The sequence below is a fragment of the Nicotiana tomentosiformis genome, chromosome 2 (genome assembly GCF_000390325.3).
Source record: "Nicotiana tomentosiformis chromosome 2, ASM39032v3, whole genome shotgun sequence".
Taxonomy (NCBI): domain Eukaryota; kingdom Viridiplantae; phylum Streptophyta; class Magnoliopsida; order Solanales; family Solanaceae; genus Nicotiana; species Nicotiana tomentosiformis.
The window spans coordinates 27,729,648-27,749,696 of NC_090813.1; the positions used below are offsets into that span (position 1 = coordinate 27,729,648).

Here is a 20,049-nt window from a genome sequence, read left to right on the forward strand (position 1 = left end):
GAACCCAACCTTCATTCAAACAAACCATTGGAATTCGACGGATGCATAACTTCTTCAAAAAGTTGTTCACACCAACATTTCTCGGAGCCGCAAGTTTTTTCCCACGAATGTCTCTCCCAATCGGGTAAACCCACCAAATTCTTCCAATGTAGGCGTCATTTCAGAATCTTTGAACCTGAAGATATTGTTTACGGGGTCCCAAAATCCCACTAGGGCCTCGATTAAATGTATGTTAGACTTAATTACCATGGTGTTTGTGAGGAACTTGAGGTGTTTAAATACTTGATTTCATTCCCATGTAGCAAAACTAGCCCACCAATTACAGAGACTATTTGGGGTCCTATCTCTGATCAAGAACATAGGAGGTGTCTCTCATCCCTTACCCTTTTTTGACTGCTTCTTTGTGGAAAATTCATGGTGAACCTAAGAATAAGATAAAAAGGGGGCCAACCTAAACTATATAAAAATTCTGATTATTTTTTTTTTTAAATGCCAATTTAGGACTCGATCTAGCTTTCATTATTTTCTTTGAAATTAGCAGACACAAAAGGTGAAATGATAAAAGTAGGAAAAATGGCTATTATTACGAAAACGGCACTTTGATACTTCCACGGAAGGCTTAAAGGATGTCTTGGCAAAAAGGCCAAACATAGGGACAAAATGGTAAAAAGTAGACAAAATTAATAAAAGGCTATTTTTTGGTAAACCACCCTTCGGTACTCCTGAGAGAGGTTCAAAGGTTGTCTCGGCAAATATAGCCAGACAAAATTAGATAAAATGGCCATTTTTATGAAAGTATCCCTTGAGTACTTCCGTGGAAGGTTAAAGGTTGTCTCGAAAAAATGACCGGACAAAATAAGATAAGATGGCTATTTTTGCGAAACCAGACTTTTGGTACTTCCGTAGAAAGTTTAAAGTTATCTCGGCAAAAATGGCCGGACATAAGGGCAAAATGATAAAAGTTGAACAACGATGGACAAAGTAGCTATTTTACAAAAATGGCTATTCAGCACTTTCGAGGAAGATTTAAGGTTGTCTAGGCAAAACGGCCGGACAAAACTAGATAAGATGGCTATTTTTGCGAAAACAACCTTTCGGTACTCTAGTAGAAGGTTTAAAGCCGCCTCGACAAAATGGCCGGACATAAGGGCAAAAATGATAAAAGGTAAAAAAAGAGGGACAAAATAGTTATTTTACAAAAAATGACCCTTCAGCACTTCCGAGAAAGATTTTAAGGTTGTCTCGGCAAAACGACCTGATACAAAGGCAACACAGTAAAAAGCAGACAAAAACAGACGAAACAGTCATTTTTAAAAAACAGCCTTTCGGCAGTTCCGTGGAAGGTTTTAGGTTGTCTCGGCAAATTGGCTGGACATAAGGGCAAAATGGTAAAAAAGCAAAAAAGAATGGACAAAGTAGTTATTTTTACAAAAATGACCCTTTAGCACTTCCGAGGAAGATTTTAAGGTTGTCTTGGCAAAACGGCTGAATACGAGGGCAAAACAGTAAAAGGTGACCAAAAATTGCATTTTTTTAAATTTTTATTTTTATTTTTATTTATTCTAAAATTTTATGTGCATGCGTAATTTTTATGCCTTTTTTTTTAATGTGGGCCGAACCCGATGTAGTTTGCCTATGTATCTCACATCCATTGAGAATCAAACTCGCGTAGTTCAGTGAAACCGACTATTTTTCTCTTTTGATTTTTATGAAAATTAATTATTACACCTCACACCAGACTACTACAAAATCTTAGTAAAAATGGATTATTTGTACTAAACTAGGAGAATTGTTTTTAATTCCGCTCAATTAATTTTCTAAAGCCGGTCAACAATGCAAGCAAGCCTTCCAAATGATGTTGCAAGTAGCACATAAGTGAACATGATGGTCTGAAAGAGGATACCTGTCTTATACGGACCCGACCCTTATGCCGAGCTTCGCTAAGTCAAATGCACGTGATGTAAATAAAGCGAACTTATTAGGGATATCCGGCATGAGATTTGTTCTTCTAGGTTTAAATCCTAGTGGAGAAGGTATCTAGACTAGCTTACTCGAGCGGACAACTCGAGCCGAGGAGGGTCAGTGTACCGATAGCATTGCTTTTCGGCTTAGCTGGTGGTGCTCCCCGCCTAAAATATGTGTGACTAAAATCCTCCACCGAGTGGCAAGCACCTCAGCTATCTCAAAGAAAGCGGGCTATTTCAAGCAAATGCCCAATTTTAATTTCAAGAAGACTCAGAGGGCTGCGTGAGAAGATAGGTTATATGTACAGTTCAACAATATCAAAGCGGTAAAAAGCGGACAAGTAGCACATTAGGCCCAATGATAAAGCCAAATAAAGTCAATGTACAAGTTCGAATTCTGGTTGTTCCCCAACGGAGTCGCCAGAGCTGTCACACCCCTTTTTACCTCCCTCCCCCCTCCCCCCACAAAAGACATATGTTATGGATTGTGGGTTTAAGAGTCTTTCCAATAAAAGTGACAATTTTGAAATAGGGATTATTTTAGTATTCAGAGTCGCCACTTGGAATTGATTTTTGGCGTTCCAAGTCACCTTTTATTTGAATCCTTAGTCAAAGGAAGGTTTGACTCTTTTATTATTGGTTTGAGAAAATAAAGTCCGGATAAGGAATTATGTTGATCGTGGAGAAAGTGTAAGGCATTCCTCGAGTTCCGTGGTTCTAGCAACTTCGCTTTCATTGACTTATACTTGGCTTGAATTAATTTTGGACAAACTTTATTATATGATTTTCATGTTTTTTCTATGTCCGCTTTTATTGCTTGATTATTAGAATTACTAAAGAATGACTTGGAGAATATTACAGTGTCATGATCAAGCTACGCAAGCGAATGTGTGATTGAAAACAAAATTAGTTAACTTATTATAATCGCGCCTCGCAAGCGATTCCGAAATCATGACAATCAATTATTTGTAGTACTTTCGAGAATTTACTATATTTGTGCTTGAAAAATTAGTTTAGGAAATTATTAAATGCCACCATCGCGCTACGCAAGAGAATCCACGATTATAGCAAGAGATTAATTAAAAAGAAAATTAATTAAGTTATTGAGATTATTGGATTAATTTATTAAGTGTTAAACCTCATGCTACGCAAGCGAGTCCGTGAAAAAAAAGGTTAAGCGCGCATACTAGTTGCCTAGCGTTTAAAATTAATTACTAAGGCGATTGAGTTGTAAAGTTATTTTAATAAAAAAAATCTGATTTATTGAGATTAATTAACTAAGAAAAAAAATGGGTCGACTTGTTATTTTAAAGAGTGGGCAACCATTAATTTAAGAGGGATTTTCAGAAACCACTATTGTTTAGTGGATATTAATTTTCTATAGCTACTATATACATAATTACTTTGTATAGCTACTATTTAGTTATTACGGTAGTGTATTCGATGTATTCGTGCTACTGTATTCATGAATACACTAGCAAAAATCGCCTAAAATTAGAGGAGTCCAGCTGTACGCGACTGTATTCACATGTATTCGCGTCATGTATTCATAAATACAGTAACGACAGTTACCTTAAAAATAGGTCTGTCCAGCTGTCTAAGAACGGAAATAGGATCAATTAGTGTGATACACTCCTAATATAAGTCAATAAAATCAATTCTAACTCGTCTCATTATCAACCCAATTAATTAGAATGATTTTTCAGACGCTAAACACATAAAACAGGGCATTGTATATTCAGCTTCAACATAATACAATCTACAAAGCTTCATAGATTCAGTCAATTTTTTTCTCCGATATAGTTAGAGGTTTTGATTTTTTTAAAGCAAAATATACTACTAGGTTATTCATCTAGTAGCTGTTATATTTAATAAATCTCAAATTGGGTCAAAGTTACACATTGTTCAAGTGAAACATAAAAAATATAAAAAAGAAAGCCAATGACTACTGCTACCAAATACAATGCAGTAGTAGCATAATGATAAATAAAAAAAGTACAAAGTTAGTAATTTGGAATATCCAATTGTTGCCGACGACAGTGACTTCACAAAGCAATTGCAAACAATTTTGTTGTAGCACCTACAAAGCTAGGCACCATTTGTTGCAATCCAGAAGGAATAGGTGTGTATAAATTCACAAGTTGTAAAGCAAATTAGTTTGGACATTTTCGTTTTTTGGTCTGAAAAGCTCCAGTAGCATTGTAGATACAGACAACGGATATTAGTTGATTTTGAGATTCGACCTGTAGATTGGTTGGAAACAAAGCAGTAACATGGGAAACCAGAACCTGGAGAAGCTGACTAGTATCTTTCCATGTGGTGTTGTAACAACCACAGGCTGAGCATTATATAATGCTAATACCACTGAGTGTTGAAACAACTCCAAACACAAAGAATACAATCATAAAGAAACCAGTGTAGTAAGTCTCCTCAATAGAAGTTGCTTCAACTGTCTGTGTAAGTACAGCTGATTGCTGAACAAAGCAGGCTGCTTGAGAATTGAACTTTGTTGAGTAACATGGTGAGCCAAAATAGTACTGTTTGAACACCAAGCAGTAGCTAATCCTAAACTTAGCATCCAAATTGATAATCCCACTGCTATATTGGGTTTTTGCAACCAATGTTTTCTGTGAGTAGTGATAAAGGTATATAGTTCCCTTTGGTGATTATTATCCTTCACACTGTTAAGATATCTCCATGTACTAATTGTAGTTTCCAGTGAGAACATGAGGGGGCAGTAATCACAGCACCAAGGAAGAAGTATTAGTCCAAATACATTGCAATGTATTTTTGAATAAGCAGCTATAACCAAGCAATAAGTGTGTGATGTATTCTTCAAGAAGTATATGAACAGTAGCTTCCAGTGAACAGATGCATCAAACACACAATGTGCATTAATTAAGGTTAAAACCAATGTGTATAGAATCATATGCAGTTGCAGGTTGAGTGAATACTCATTTATTCTTGTTGAAGACACCATAACTTGTAGCAAAATGTCAATTGGATCCACTCCATGCATATGCATTAAAAAGCTGACCCTATAACTGCAACCTGCAAAATTAGAAAACAAGTTAGGAGGCAATATTCTGCAACCAGTCGAGGTTTTGATTTGACCGTCATTGATAGGAATATTTTCTGCCCGGCATTGATACAAGTATTTATATAATATTTAGTAATTCGATTTACTAGATGGCAAGCTTAACAGTGCTAATTCATCATCCTGGGAAGTGAAACAATAAAAATTGTTATGCCGATTATTCGATTGAGGGGATATTGACAAAGGAGTATACTTCGTACAATGATTTAGTTGCTTCATTGTATACAAAATACAGTACATACAAAATAGTGAATACATAAAAACAGAACTCAGACATGAATACATCAAAATACATTACTTTAATTGTTTTTAATGTAGGTTGTTTATGAGTTCAAATACACATAAATACATGTATATATGAAATACATTATTTTCATTGTATACAAAATACAGTACATACAAAACAGTGAATACATGAATACAAAACTCAGATATGAATACATCAAAATACACTAATTATGACAAAAAAAAACTTTGTTATGGCAATAATGATAGAACTGTTGGTGTATTTAGATTATTATTTTATGAACTCAAATATATATAAATATAAAAAATAAAAATCATTGTACAAACTAAAATCAGCGTATGCAGACTCAAATACATATATATACATCTAAGTTTTGTACAAAAAACTTGAGGAACATCAAGAAATGTCGATTTTTTCGAAGATTTCTCATCTTGACCTTGTTTCATAGAGTAATTTCGTATTTTTGTTCGCCTTTCGGCTTCCATGGTTGCTGATAAACCTGCAAATACAGGTTCCTCTTGAGTAATTCTCAAATCGAAAGATGACCCATCAAAATTGAGTGCTTTAGTGGGTATACCTCGTGTAACCCTCTTCGAAGTTGTTGAATCGACCATTGAAGACGAAATTTGAAGTTTTCTGCTAAAAACCCAACAATGGTGAAAATTAAAAAAGAAAAAAGTGAAGAGAAAAAGAAGAAGCATGAACCAGTCAAAAACTTTAATACTTACCATGAATTTTTGGAGCAAAAACGTTGAATGCGAGAGAGAATCGTGCATAAACAATTAGCACAATCTTGCTGTGAGATAGAGATCGTGGAGAGAGAAGGAAGACGTATTTTGCTAAGATTTTGAGAGAGAATAGTTGAAAGAAAGAGAGAAAAACAGGAGTAGCATATTTAACGCCTTAATGGTAGTATATACCATAAATGCCTATTTTGCTATAAAAAATAAAAGATAGTTATAGAAAATAATATTTTAAAATAATTTTAATTTATAATAAATAGGATGTATACCTCTGTTACAGGAGGTAAAATATACAAATGGGCCACAACTTTTGGGAAGAAATGGGCAAATGAACTTTAAAAGCTTTGGGCATGTTTCCTTGATTTAAAATAGAGTGGGCATAGCAAATTTTTTAGTTTTGGTCCAACTTTCTTCTTAATTTCTGAATTTTAACAAAATATCAATTAAGTTGAGGCACGCGTATGACTTAGCCAATATAGAGTTCTGTGCCCTTTCAAAAGATCAATGATTCTTTTTTTTTTTCAAAAAAAAATGAAAGAAAACTTTAAGCTACACCAGGAACAAGAAATCAAACAAACATGGCAAAAATGATTTGCAAAAACGAACAAAAAAGGATGCATTTCTTTTATTTAGCAATTGTTACCACCCAAATCAAATCATCCAACGCAACTGAAAAATGCTTACTCACTTGTTGAGATTATATACTTGACTAACATATTAAAGTACACTAACATTGCAGACAAACCAGTTCAATCAACACCCGAAAGTCGAACTTAATGAAATTATACTAAAATCTATCATCCTTCAAACACCCCTGTTTTCGTATCATATTAACTCTAACCAATGTAGCTTGATTATCAATTTTTGTTTAGCTCTAGTATCCGAACAGTGATGGCATGAACTTTCAAGCAATACCTAACGGTAGTACATGCTCATATACACTCTTCTTCTGAGAATTAGACAAAGTAGCAAGTCCGAACCATAACACCTAGTCTATGATCTTTAGAGTGACTAAACAAGATTAACATTGCACTTCAACTATCATTAAAGGAAGAACAAAAGCTTCAACTAGCAGTTACAAATTCACATAGTTGAGTCATACATACTGTATTAAAACACTTGAAACAATTAGCAAAATGAAACCAACTCTATTCCAACAGTCCAAATAGGTTCAAATCTTTTTCACTATCATCAAGAATCAGCGATACTAAGGTTTAAGAGTTACCTGATTTGCAATAAAAAGAAATTCATCAACGAACAAGCGGAAAACCAGCAACAAAGACAACAGCAAATCAGCAGTAGCAGCACCCAAGAATACCCCAGAAAAACCCAACAAGAGGCACTAGAAACTAGAAGCTAGTAACTCCGTAAATTACCCAAAAGATCTTTCTATTTTTTGTGAAAATTTTTACACTCAAATAATACTCACAAAGCTCTGAAATTTTAGCTTGCTATATGTATTAAAATGCTGATTTTTCTCAAAGATATATGTCTTTTTTAGAGTGCAAAAGATGATCCCTCCATATAAGATAGAGTGTAAAGATGTGTAGTCTTTTATATGAAAAAAGGCAATAAATTCATGAATGAAAATCTGTCCATAGGACATATATTTCACCAAAAATCTGCACTAACTATTCAAAGGACAAACTTTTGGTTCAAAAATCTGTCCAAAGGATAATTTTTTCACCAAGTGTGAATAGTACTAGGAGCAGTATAATCCCAACAGCCTTTAAACAGTAAAGAGCAACCAAACAAGTACTCTACTATCATGATCAAACATATTTACTCTTCAGCTTTTCAGCAAATAATAGTACCACCCTACTTGCTCACACACAAATCAGATTCAAACAATTATGGGCTGCCAAAGAAGAAATAATACTTTCGATAGAACTAATACTCAAACTAACTAGATTAAAACGATTGATTTGTGCAAACTAACATCGAAAACAACTGAATTCACCAATTAAAGTGCGAAACATAAATTAATGAGTATTGTTAACTATCCGACAGTGACTAACTAAGCAAATGATTTAACTATACAAGATCACGTTTGATCTATAATCATCCAACAATCCGCCTATCAATACAAATAGCTAAACAGAAACTCTAATTAACAGTAATCGATCAAAACAAAACAAATAAAACCAGAAACTAGAATAAAAATCAGAAACTAACAGAGAAAGAAAAGAAAGAAAAAGAAAGGTTAGGGGTTATACCGGACGGGAAAAATCAGGTTATCCTAGAGTCTCAAAGCCAATGCGAATCATAGAAAATCGACTCCCCGACCGTTGTTTTCTCGACGGCATGTACTGGAAAAAGAATTCCGACGCACCGAAATTGATTCCAAGTCATGCCAACTAGAAAACGGCACTGTGGAGTCGCATTTAAAGATAGAAGACGATTCACATGGGTTGGTTGGGTGTTTCAGGGGCGGCAACGAGCATGGTGGTGGTTGGCAGCTTCGCTGGAAAATGGTTACATGATTTCTGACGTGAAACAAATATTTCTATCTATTATATATATATATTATATAGAAGAGAGAAGAGAAGGTCGATCAAGGGCATCATGGTCATTTCAAAAATATAACTACATTGTATAATAGACTCAAAAGCTTGATTGTTGGTTTCTATTCACGAAAAAAACCAAAAGTAATGTGGCCTAAACTATTGAATTCTTCAGTGGACCTCACTTCCCATTCAACCTTACTATCTTCTTTAAATGCACTACTTAATTAATATTACTCTTCAATTCGTTTGAAAGGAGACTACTTCACACCTTCAGTGTCTAATTTTTTTTTCTTCCATTTATTACTTTTAACTAAAAACGTTATCTGTTGGATTATTAGGATCAAATATACGCTTGTACTTTCAAAAATGGTCTAAAAATACCTCTCGTTATACTATTGGCTATATATACCCTTCCCGTCACACTTTAGAACAAATATACCCTTATTTTGGATGGAGTGTCACGTGGCAGCACAAGATGAAAACGACCAATTTCTTTTTTTACCCGGTCCGTTTTTAAAAACCCACCACCCGACCCGTTTTAAAATTCAATTTTTTAAAAGCATATATTTTGTAAAAACTAAAAAAAAAATTGTAAAAACTAAAAAAAAAAAAAAAGAAATTTGCAAAATATATATTTTTAAGTCTTTTCAGTTTTTTTAAATATTGTTTTTGTAAAAACTGAAGAAAGTAGTGGACTACATATGCATTGGTTTTAAAAAAATGAAAATATTTTGCAATTTGTTTTTTCTTCAGTTTTTACAAAAATAATACTTTAAAAAACTAAAAAAACTAAAATATATATATTTTGAATTTTTGTTTTTTCAGTTTTACAAAAAAATATTTTTTTTAAAATTCTTTAAAAACTAAAATATATATATTATATAGAAGAGAGAAGAGGAGGTCGACCAAGGACATCATGGTCATTTCAAAAATATAACTACATTGTATAATAGGCTCAAAAGCTTGATTATTGGTTTCTATTCACTAAAAAAAACAAAAGTAATGTGGCCTAAACTATTGAATTCTTCAGTGGACCTCACTTCCAATTTAACCTTACTATCTTCTTTAAATGCACTACTTAATTAATGTTACTCTTCAATTCGTTTGAAAGGAGACTACTTCAAACCTTCAGTGTCTAATTTTTTTTAATTCCATTTATTACTTTTAACTAAAAACGTTATCTGTTGGGTAATTAGGATCAAATATACCCTTGTACTTTCAAAAATGATCTAAAAATACCTCTCGTTATACTATTGGCTATATATACCCTTCCCATCATATTTTAGAACAAATATACCCTTATTTTGGATAGAGTGTCACGTGGCAGCACAAGATGAAAACGACCCATTTCTTTTTTTATCCGGTCCATTTTTAAAAACCCACCACCCTACCCGTTTTAAAATTCAGTTTTTTTAAAGCATATATTTTGTAAAAACTAAATTTTTTTTTGTAAAAACTAAAAAAAAAAAAAAAAAAAAAATTGTAAAATATATATTTTTAAGTCTTTTCAGTTTTTTAAAATATTATTTTTGTAAAAACTGAAAAAAAAAAAAAAAAAAGGACTCTCCTAAAGCACTGGACTACATATGCATTGATTTTTAAAAAATGAAAATATTTTGCAATATCTTTTTTTTTTTTTCAGTTTTTACAAAAATAATACTTTAAAAAACTGAAAAAACTAAAATATATATTTTTTGAATTTTTGTTTTTTCAGTTTTACAAAAAAATATTTTTTTTAAAATTCTTTAAAAACTAAAAAATATATATTTTGTAAAAACTGAAAAAACAAAAGGAATTTGCAAAATATATATTTTTAAGTTTTTAAAGCATTTTTAAAAAATATATTTTTTTGTAAAACTGAAAAAAAGGAATTTTCAATATATATATATATATATTATTTTTTTATTTTTTAAAGTATTGTTTTTGTAAAAACTAGAAAAAAAAAAGATTTTGCATAATATTTTTATTTTTTAAAAACTAATGCATATGCAGTCCACTGCTTTAGGAGAGTCTTTTTTTCCAGTTTTTACAAAAGTATATTTTGTTTTTCAGTTTTTACAAAAATAATACTTTAAAAAAACTGAAAAGACTTTAAAATATATATTTTGCAAATTCCTTTTTTTTCACTTTTTACAAAAAATAAATCCAGTTTTTATAAAATATATGCTTTAAAAAAACTGATTTTAAAACGGGTCGGGTGGTGGGTTTTTAAAAACGGATCGGGTAAAAAACGAAATAGGTCATTTTCATCTGGTGCTGCCATGTGGCTCTCCATCCAAAATAAGGGTATATTTATTTCAAAGTATGACGGGAAGGGTATATATAGCCCAATAGTATAACGAAGAGTATTTTTAGACCATTTTCGAAAGTATATGGGTATATTTGACCCTTTTTCGTTTTATAATTCAACGTTTATTTGATTCAAAACATACAATGGTTACATACATATATAGAACTTCAACGTCAATGTAGTGGAACTGGTGTCATCCATGAGGAACATTAAAGAAGCCCAATTCCCGAGACCTATGAGATCCGATTCCGGATAGAAGGATCCTAATTTATGGTGCGAATACCAAGGGACAAACAGTCACACAAGGGATTGCTGACATCTTCGGGAGGAGATGGCAACACTATTGAAGAATGGTCATCTCCGACAATTCTTGAGTGATCGAGCTAAGAACAATTATGGTCGCAATAGAGACAACACGGAATCCTTGAAAGCAGGAGAAGAAACCCCACGCCAAACGATCAACATGATCTTTGGGGGGGAAGAGATTAACGAGATCACCTTTTCGGCGACAAAGAAGACTAAAGTATCGATAACTCACAGCAAAAGACTCCGAGATGACGATATCACTTTCACAGAGGAAGACGCAGACGGATTGCTGTTACCATACAACGACGTACTGGTAATCTCTTTAAATGTGTTAGATTTTAAAATTAAGCGTGTTCTAGTTGATCCAGGAAGTTAGGCTAATATTATACAATGGAGAGTATTGGAACAAGCTAAACTCACTAGAAGCATTATTCTGGCGACAAAACTCCTCGCTGGATTCCACCTTGCAAGCGTGACGACCCGGGGAGAGATCTTGCTGCTCACGAATGTTGAAGGAGTAATGAAAATAACTCTCTTCGAAGTAGTGGATGGTGATATGGGATACAACATCATCTTAGGAAGGCCATGGTTACATGAGATGAAGGTTGTACCTTCGACGTATCACCAATTGCTGAAGTTTTCGACGCCCGAAGGAATCAAGCAGATAAGAGGTGACCAACCGACAACGAGGGAGATAAATGCAATCTCGGTTTCCAGTAGCAAAGGGAAGGAGCGTAAGAGATAGCAATTACAGGAACTGACGCCTACTACCGAGTTAGAAGAAGTTATTTCAGGGGAAGAATCGTCAAAACAATATCAGGTGCCGTGATATTTCCAAGTTCCGGAAGAAACGGACGCAACAAAATCCACGGCAGAGGAACTAGAGCAAGTTGCATTGTTTGAAGAATTCTTAGAAAAAAAATTTCACTTGGGGACAAGACTGCATCCCGCGCTCAGGTCTGGTTTTATTAAATCCCTTAAAATTAATATTAATTGTTTTGCATAGTCGAACGAGGATATGACAGGTATCCCGACAAAAATAGTCGTGCACAGGCTGAGTTTGGATCCCAACGTACCATCGGTATGGCAAAAAAAGTGCCTTATTGCCGAGGCCAGAAATAAATTCATCAAAGAAGAGGTAACCCGCTTGCTTAAAATTATTTCGGTCAGAGAAGTAAGATATCCAGACTTGCTAGCCAATGTAATAGTAGTTCCTAAGAAGAACAATAAATTTCGTATGTGTGTAGACTATAAAGATCTTAATAAGGCGTGCCCGAAAGATATCTTAATAAGGCATGCCCGAAAGATTCGTTTCCAGTTCCAAATATCGATCAAATGATTGATGCCACGACCGGGCACGAACTGATGAGTTTTCTTGATGCTTATTCCGGGTACAACCAAATTAAGATGAACCCGAAAGATCAGGAAAATACTTCATTTATAACAAATTTCGGTACATATTGTTACAATGTAATGCCTTTCAGGTTGAAAAACGCAGGAGCCACTTATCAACCGTAAATAAGATGTTTGAAAAGCAAATAGTAAAAACCATGGAAGTTTATATAGACGATATGCTCGTTAAGTCTTTGAATGCAGGTGTTCACCTTAAGAATTTGCAAGAATCATTCGATATCCTGAGGAAGTATAACATGAAACTTAACCTCGAGAAATGCGTATTCGGGGTCAGCTCTAGTAAGTTCCTGGGGTTTCTGGTCTCACTAAGGGTAATTGAAGTAAAACCCGACAAAATCAAGGTCATAGACGATATCCCGGATCAATTATCAAACGTGAAAGAAGTCCAAAGACTCACAGGAAGGTTAGCAGCTTTGAGCAGGTTAATTTTCCGGTCGTCGAAAAAATGTCATCGCTTCTTTACATTGCTAAAAAAGAAGAACAATTTTGAATGGACGCCGGAGTGCCATCAAGCTTTGAGGGACTTGAAGAAGTACTTATCAATCCCTCAATTGCTCTCTAAACCAAAAGAAGGTGAAACATTGCTAGTCTACCTCGTGGTTTCAAAAGTTACGGTAAGTGCGGTTTTAGTCTGGGACTAGAGGAACGAAATAATCAACTACCTCGAGCACAAAAAGTTGCCCGACGATCCCAAAGCATTACGGGCATTACGCACCAAAGTTGCACGTTATAGCTTCAGGAAATGCCAATTGTATAGAAAATCTTTTCAAGGCCCGTTGGCTCGGTGTTTAGGAGCGTCAGAAGTTGACTATGTCATGAGAGAAATCCACTAAGGGGTATGCGGAAATCACTCAGGCGCAGAGTTTTTGGTGCTGAAATTGGTACGGGCAGGATATTATTAGCCTCGCATGGAACAAGCCGCCAAAGATTCGTACGAAAATGTGATAAGTGCCAACGCTGCGCATCACTAGTACATTAATTGACAGAACCTTTATATTCGGTTATGTCTCCATGGCCATTCATGAAATGGGGAATGGGCATCGTCGGACCGCTGTCACCGGCTCCCGGAAAGGTAAGGTTTCTTTTAATTTTGACTAATTATTTTTCTAAATGTGTGGAAGCAGGTTCTTATAAGAAAATCGGAGAACGTGAAGTAGTCAATTTCCTGTGAAAAAATATAATTTGCAGGTTCGTAATACCAAAAAAATAGCATGTAACAATGGGCCACAGTTTATCGGTGCAAAAATTACAAAGTTCTTCGAAGACCTGAAAATAAAGAGAATCGCATCCTCACCTTATCATCCGAGCGCAAATGGTCAAGCGGAGTCAACAAATAAAGTGATCATTTAAAACCTCAAGAAAAGGTTGGAAGCAGCAAAAGGCAAATGGCCCGAAGAGTTGCCCGGAGTCCTATGGGCCTACCGAACAATGGCCAAATCAAGTACAGGAGAAACTCTTTTTTCCCTCGTGTACGGTGCTGAATCCCTAATCCCGGTTGAAGTGGGCGAACCCACTTTGAGATATTCTCAGACAAATGAATAATCAAACGACGAAGCAATGCTAATCAACTTGGAACTGCTCGAGGGATGCAGGGACTTGGGGCATGTAAGAATGGCAGCTCAAAAGCAGAGGATGGAGCGATATTACAATCGGAGAGCCAACTTCCGTTTTTTCAAAGTAGGAGACTTGGTTCTAAGAACAGTAACACAAAATATCCGGTAGCTCAACACGGGAAAGCTAGGTCCAACGTGGGAAGGCCCTTATCGGATTTCAGCTGTCACCGGGAAAGGTTCATATCTTAAAGAGGTCTACCGAAATATGTGGACATCGGGTGGTGAGGTGGTCTAAAATTCGATAAATTTCAAGAACAAAGTAAGCTAGGGTTTCGGTCAAGGTTATTTAAAGTTGTATTAAACATTACATCTCAAATAAAGATCACAAATATGTCTACACTAATTAATAAAGAAAAATTATAAAAAATTTAAATTATCAGTAAAAATAGATATATTTATGTGCCGGTTTGATTTAATTTTTCCTGCAAAGCAAATATATATCAATTTTATAAGTCGATTTTTTTCTTTCTAATTTTTGCTGAAAACCCCTATGTCTAACAAATGGTGAATGAACCTTTATCATTCCTCCGCTCTTTAATGTATAGTACAAGTTAGATTTCTAATTGTTGTCGGAACTAGTGGGTTTTGTTTTCAACCACTAAAATGCGGAATCGTTCCGATATTACCTCATATATTTGTTATACAAAGTAACCATTTAATTTACTAGTATGTTACAAATTGATAATATTGAATCAAAGAATGAGTCACACTTTAGTTTCTTTAATACACTCGAAGCCTATTAATTCTTTTTTTTCCCCACTTTATGTAACACAATTACAATTTAGAGACGCAAATGAATTTTTTTAATCATAATTTTTTCAAATACTTTTTATATATTTTTAATGACTAACTATTGTGACATATAGTGGGTTATTTTTTTGTAATATCTTAATATGTAAATTTTATTAAATTTTTTTAAAGATTGTATATCCGAATTCATACCGAAAATTAGGTAATTTGACACTAGTGGAGGGAGTAATAATTACTAACCGAAATTGGAAGTTTAAAGGACAAGTGATGTTTGGCATATTTCGATATGTGTTGATGTTACTTTACCCATATTTTAACCGCTTTTTGATGCTATTTGATCTTTAAAATACCCAATATGGTTTAATTATTGGTTTTATGACTAATTGAGTTGTGTGTGGTGAATTAGGGTGTTTGGAGTGCAAAAATATGAAGAAAAGGTGCTCTAGCTAGAGGAAGAGGGGTTGGATGCGTCGCATCCAATCTAGAAAAAAATCAGATTTCGTGCACCCTTAGCAGTGAAGTCGGCCCATAGCGTCCGCCATAGCATCCGAGACTGGGAAGAAGAAGAGAAGGGTGGATGCGTCGCATCCACCTTCGCAGGCAAAATTGAAATGGAGGACGAGGTGGATGCGTCGCATCCACCTTAGCATCAATCCCTGAAGCTGATTTGGATTAGAAATAGGAGAACTTTGGCCCACGACTTTGGTACGCAATATATAAGCTAAAAACGCCTCTTTTAGGTCATCGAACATATTGGGAAGGGGGAAAAAGCCACGAAAAGCTGTGGAGGCCGGAATTCATCAAGTTTCATCTTTCTCCCACCAAACTTAGTAATTTTTATGTTTCTTTGTATGATTTGTTGTTTGGCTACCATGTCTATGTGGAGCTAAACTTCACGTTCTAGGGTTGTGGTTCTTTCATGACTATTGTTATTCGGATATTGATTTTGACTTCTTGATTTATCATATTAGTTTATTTATTCAATCTTGCACTTAATTATTTAATTGCTTGATCACCAATTGAATATTATCTACGAATCTAGAATTGAACTCGAAAGTGGGAATTCTATATTGCATACAGGATTGAGTAGGGCAAGTTCTTGAACTCGGGCATCGGGGAACGGATTCGTGGTTAGGATAGACATATACCTAATTGCCTTGCTTGGTTGATTTACAGGAATTATAAATGCGTTCTTGTTGATTCTCACTCCATAGACATATAGGCGTTAAGTTAGCTGGAATAGGCGAGTAAGAACTCGACAGATTCTTATGAGCAATATTAACCCTGTCAACCAATAAGCTAGATAAATTAGTCGGTCAATTCAATTGAAGAATACAATAGGATTGTTAGATAGCCCATAACCCTAGATCGTTTTCATTACATTGATATCATTAAAATCTGCTCTTTCTCTGTTCAAAGTTTATTATTTATATTTTTCTTATTTAATTAGTTAGAATAAAATATTTTTAGATTTAATTCTTGTTTAGATAATTAGGATAGTCTAATTTAGTTAATAGCTAATCATAAGTCCTCGTGGGTTCGACATCCGACTTTTAGTCACTTTATTACTTGACGACCGCGTATACTTGCGTGAGTGTGTTTGGTCGCAACAAGTTTTTGGCGCCGTTGCCGGGGACTTAGAAATTAGCTACGTGACTAAGTTAAGCTTTTTTTTATCTATTCAATTTTTTTAGTTTAGTTAGTATTTGTTATTTATTTTAACATGGCATCTTGGAATGAAAATTATTCGAATGATGGTTATTCTTATTTTGATGATCCTTGTCCATATTGTGGAAGACCCCACTGGTGGAAAAATTGTCAGAATATTCCCGGGACCGATTTGTGCGCACAATCTCAATCCTTTGAGTGGAATATTTGTAATATGTGTGGTGGTCAAGATGGCCATTGGGATGGTTGTCCTAATCCTGTTCATCCTTCTCTGAGCCCTTATTATAATCTTTCTAATGATGTTTCTGAGTTTGATAGGGGCAATGAAGTGCAGGATATGGAGCCTGATGCATATATTAGGGATATTCTGAGGCAAGTAGCAGAGCAACATGATGAACTCAAAAAAGATATGAAAAGAATGAGGGCAGCAATCACAAGAATGAAGGCCAATATGGAAGAATTGAATGACGAGAGCGAGTACCAGCAAACAGATAATTTTGAAAAAGTGGAGATTTTGAGCCATATGTCGCTGGTGAAACAATCCGAAAGATTAGAAATATATGAGGCTCAACATGAGGAAATTACAAATGAGATGAGATACTTTATAGAAGGAAGAGCCAAATTGGGACAAGAGATCGATAAATTTGGTACTACTATTCACGACTTAGAGGCTCAATTGAATACAAAGGTTGATGCGTCTAATGCCCAACAAAATAGTAATGAGTTGTGTAAAGCTGAAAATGAGCTTATATGCCAAATTGAGGAGCTAAAAGTGGAGAGCCAATCACTCGAGAATATTTTTGTTGATGATGCCCATGTTGAGAAAAGTACACTAGAGCCATGTGAGGAAGTAGATAATGTTATATTTGAAGATTCTTGTGTATGTAAATATGAGGATGTAAAGAGTAATACAATTCTAGAGTTAGGGCGTATTGGTCCTCATTCCAATCATTTTTCCACATTGTGTTTAGATAGTAAGATAGTAATCAAGACATCTGAGCCTATGGAGGAGTCAATGGAAGAGGAACATGATGCCTATATTTTTGAATGTGTCATGCCAAAAAGCAAAAAATACATTCCTCATCTAAAGGCCGAGAAGTGTAGAGTGAAAAATTTATTACTTGGCCTGGTTATCTTTGTAGCCCCACCACTGGAGCATAGCCGCAAACTGGATGCCATGTTAGGGGCTCAATTCATAAGTTCGAGGTGGAGGCAAAAAGTGGTTCACGTCGTGCCGCTACGTTAAATCAGGCGCTTGTTGGGAGGCAACCCAGCGTTACTGCTTTCTTTTATTTTTGTTTACTTTTTATTTTATTTTATTTTTATTATTTTGTAGTATTTATTTTTGTTTTGTAGGATTATGAGCATAGGAAGCAAAGCCATTAGAAGAGTGCAAAAGTGAGCTAGATGGTGAGGACTAAGTGTGGGGTGCCCACACAAAGGACGATGCCTGGGGAAGTCTGAGTACCTCGTGAGCCGCTATTGCTTCGGCCTTTGGCCTACCAGGGAGTCTCGTTTACCCTCTTATTATTTATAATGTGCATTGAGGACATTGCAAAATTTTAAGTGTGGGGTGAGGAGATCGTTTGGATGAGTTTCTGTGCTATTTTAGCTTAGTTGTAGTACTCATTCTTAAGTGTAGTAGCTTTTGTGAAAAAGAAAAAAGAAAAAAAGAAATTAAAAAAAAAAATGAAAAAGTAGAAAAATTGGACTTTTCCCGACGATTGATCTCCTAGACAGTTTTCTTGAGGGATTAAAGTCTAAACAAAAATTCAAAATATGTCTTTTAGCTTTCTTTAGGTAGTAATAATCCCCTGTGGTTTTTCTTTGTGCCTCGGTTCTTTTCCATGGGATGTAGTTTGAACCGGGTAGTTTTTTTCTTTCCGAGTAGATTAGGAATTTAGGGAATAAAAGGAGCAAGAATGATGAACCTAGGCGCCCTTGACTTGTTTGATAGTAACATATTTATACTTTCGCATGTGTAGTATCTTCTGTATGATTTGAATTTATTGATGATGCCTTGTTAAATTGGATAGCATGTTTTGTGGCGCCTATGTCTCGTTTACATGACTTATGTTCACCTTGTGTTTAATACTTAATATCTCGTGGCTCCGTGAATACTTGCATTGCTTGAGAGTCGGAATGTGATCGTCCTTAGTGAGTCATGTGCCATGTGTGGTGAGGTTTTTTGTGTTGTCCATGTATTGTACTTGTGTCTAGAACTTGCCCGGTATGTGAGTTGAAGCGAAATTTTAGGTGATGCTCGGTTTGAAAAATGATTTTAGGATTTCTTTGATCTTTTTGAGCTTATTGCTTATCACAAATAAAATCTATCCCTAGTTAACCCTTTTGAGCCTGTAGACCTTTTATTTGGTACCCACATTACAAGCCTATACCCTTTTTATTCTTAATTGACATTGTTTTGATCCTTTTACCTCTTAAAGCACTTTAATTGTTAGATGAGCACTAAAAGAAGTAAGAAGGGACTAAGTGTGGGGTGACTTTTGAGTGGAATCAATGAAAGAAAGAAGGGTGCACTTATTTTGTAAAATAATACACCACTAGCGGAAATTGAAAGAAAAAAAAAAGAGAAAAATCTGGAAAAAAAAAGAAAGAAAAATATAAATGAATAAATTGTTATCTTGTTCTTGCTAGTGGGTATGAACTAAAGTAGTGCTTAAAGAAAAAGGGACTGTTTTGGGGGTGATATTGTTTGTGAAATTGAAGTGGGGTTGAAGAAAAAAAATGCTTAAAGTAATTTTGTGATGTATTAAAGTGCTTAGGAGGGTGAGTCACTATTCCTTAAATATATCCTACCCGTCCCTTAGCCCACATTACAACCATGAAAAAGTCCTAATTGATTTTAGATCGAGCGAGCTTACATTAGTAGAGATTTACATTAAGGGCAAGCCTATGGTACTAATTTCATGCATGTGACTTCTTTGTGAGAGTGAGCGATTTTCTTTGATATATGTGAGTCATTAAAATATATTTGATCATGAGATTCGAATGTGTGGATTGAACTCGCTCTCTTGTTCTTGTTGTGAGGGCACATGGTTTCACGAGGGATAGGTAACGTTATTAGACTTCTCTATGATGTTGGGTGTTCAAGCCATGAGTGCATAGTGACATTGAGTCGGTTTTTGAGGTTAGGATTGTTGTGAGCATGTTGTCTTTGTTCGAATATTTTTAAAGAATGGCATAAGTAAAGGGAAGGGTATGTGATGCATAGCCTAGAGCCTAATTGTTGCAAATAACCACGGTCATAGGTGCAGTGTGCTTTGAATGATAAGAGCTTAATTTTGTTTCGTCTACTATATGATGGTTTGTTCGAGGACGAACAAAGGTTTAAGTGTGGGGTAGTGATGTTTGGCATATTTCGATATGTGTTGATGTTACTTTACCCATATTTTAACCGCTTTTTGATGCTATTTGATCTTTAAAATGCCCA

General features: G+C 34.9%; 1 protein-coding gene and 1 long non-coding RNA gene across 2 annotated transcripts in view; both read right to left on the reverse strand.

Annotated features, from left to right (window-relative positions):
• Positions 1-8,406, reverse strand: part of LOC138906405 (uncharacterized) — a 43,926-nt gene extending 35,520 nt beyond the window's left edge. The window contains exon 1 of the long non-coding RNA XR_011413749.1: positions 8,268-8,406. This is a non-coding gene — a long non-coding RNA (uncharacterized lncRNA). The remainder of the gene's footprint in view (positions 1-8,267) is intronic.
• On the reverse strand, positions 4,130-6,118 carry LOC104098079 (uncharacterized). The gene is made up of 4 exons (XM_018771432.3): positions 6,037-6,118; positions 5,886-5,947; positions 5,745-5,807; positions 4,130-5,015 (listed from the first exon to the last, which is right to left on the reverse strand). Exons 2-4 carry the CDS (start codon positions 5,920-5,922, stop codon positions 4,366-4,368), a joined length of 750 nt encoding a protein of 249 aa, XP_018626948.1. The 5' UTR covers positions 5,923-5,947; positions 6,037-6,118; the 3' UTR covers positions 4,130-4,365.
• Positions 8,407-20,049: the final 11,643 nt, after the last annotated feature.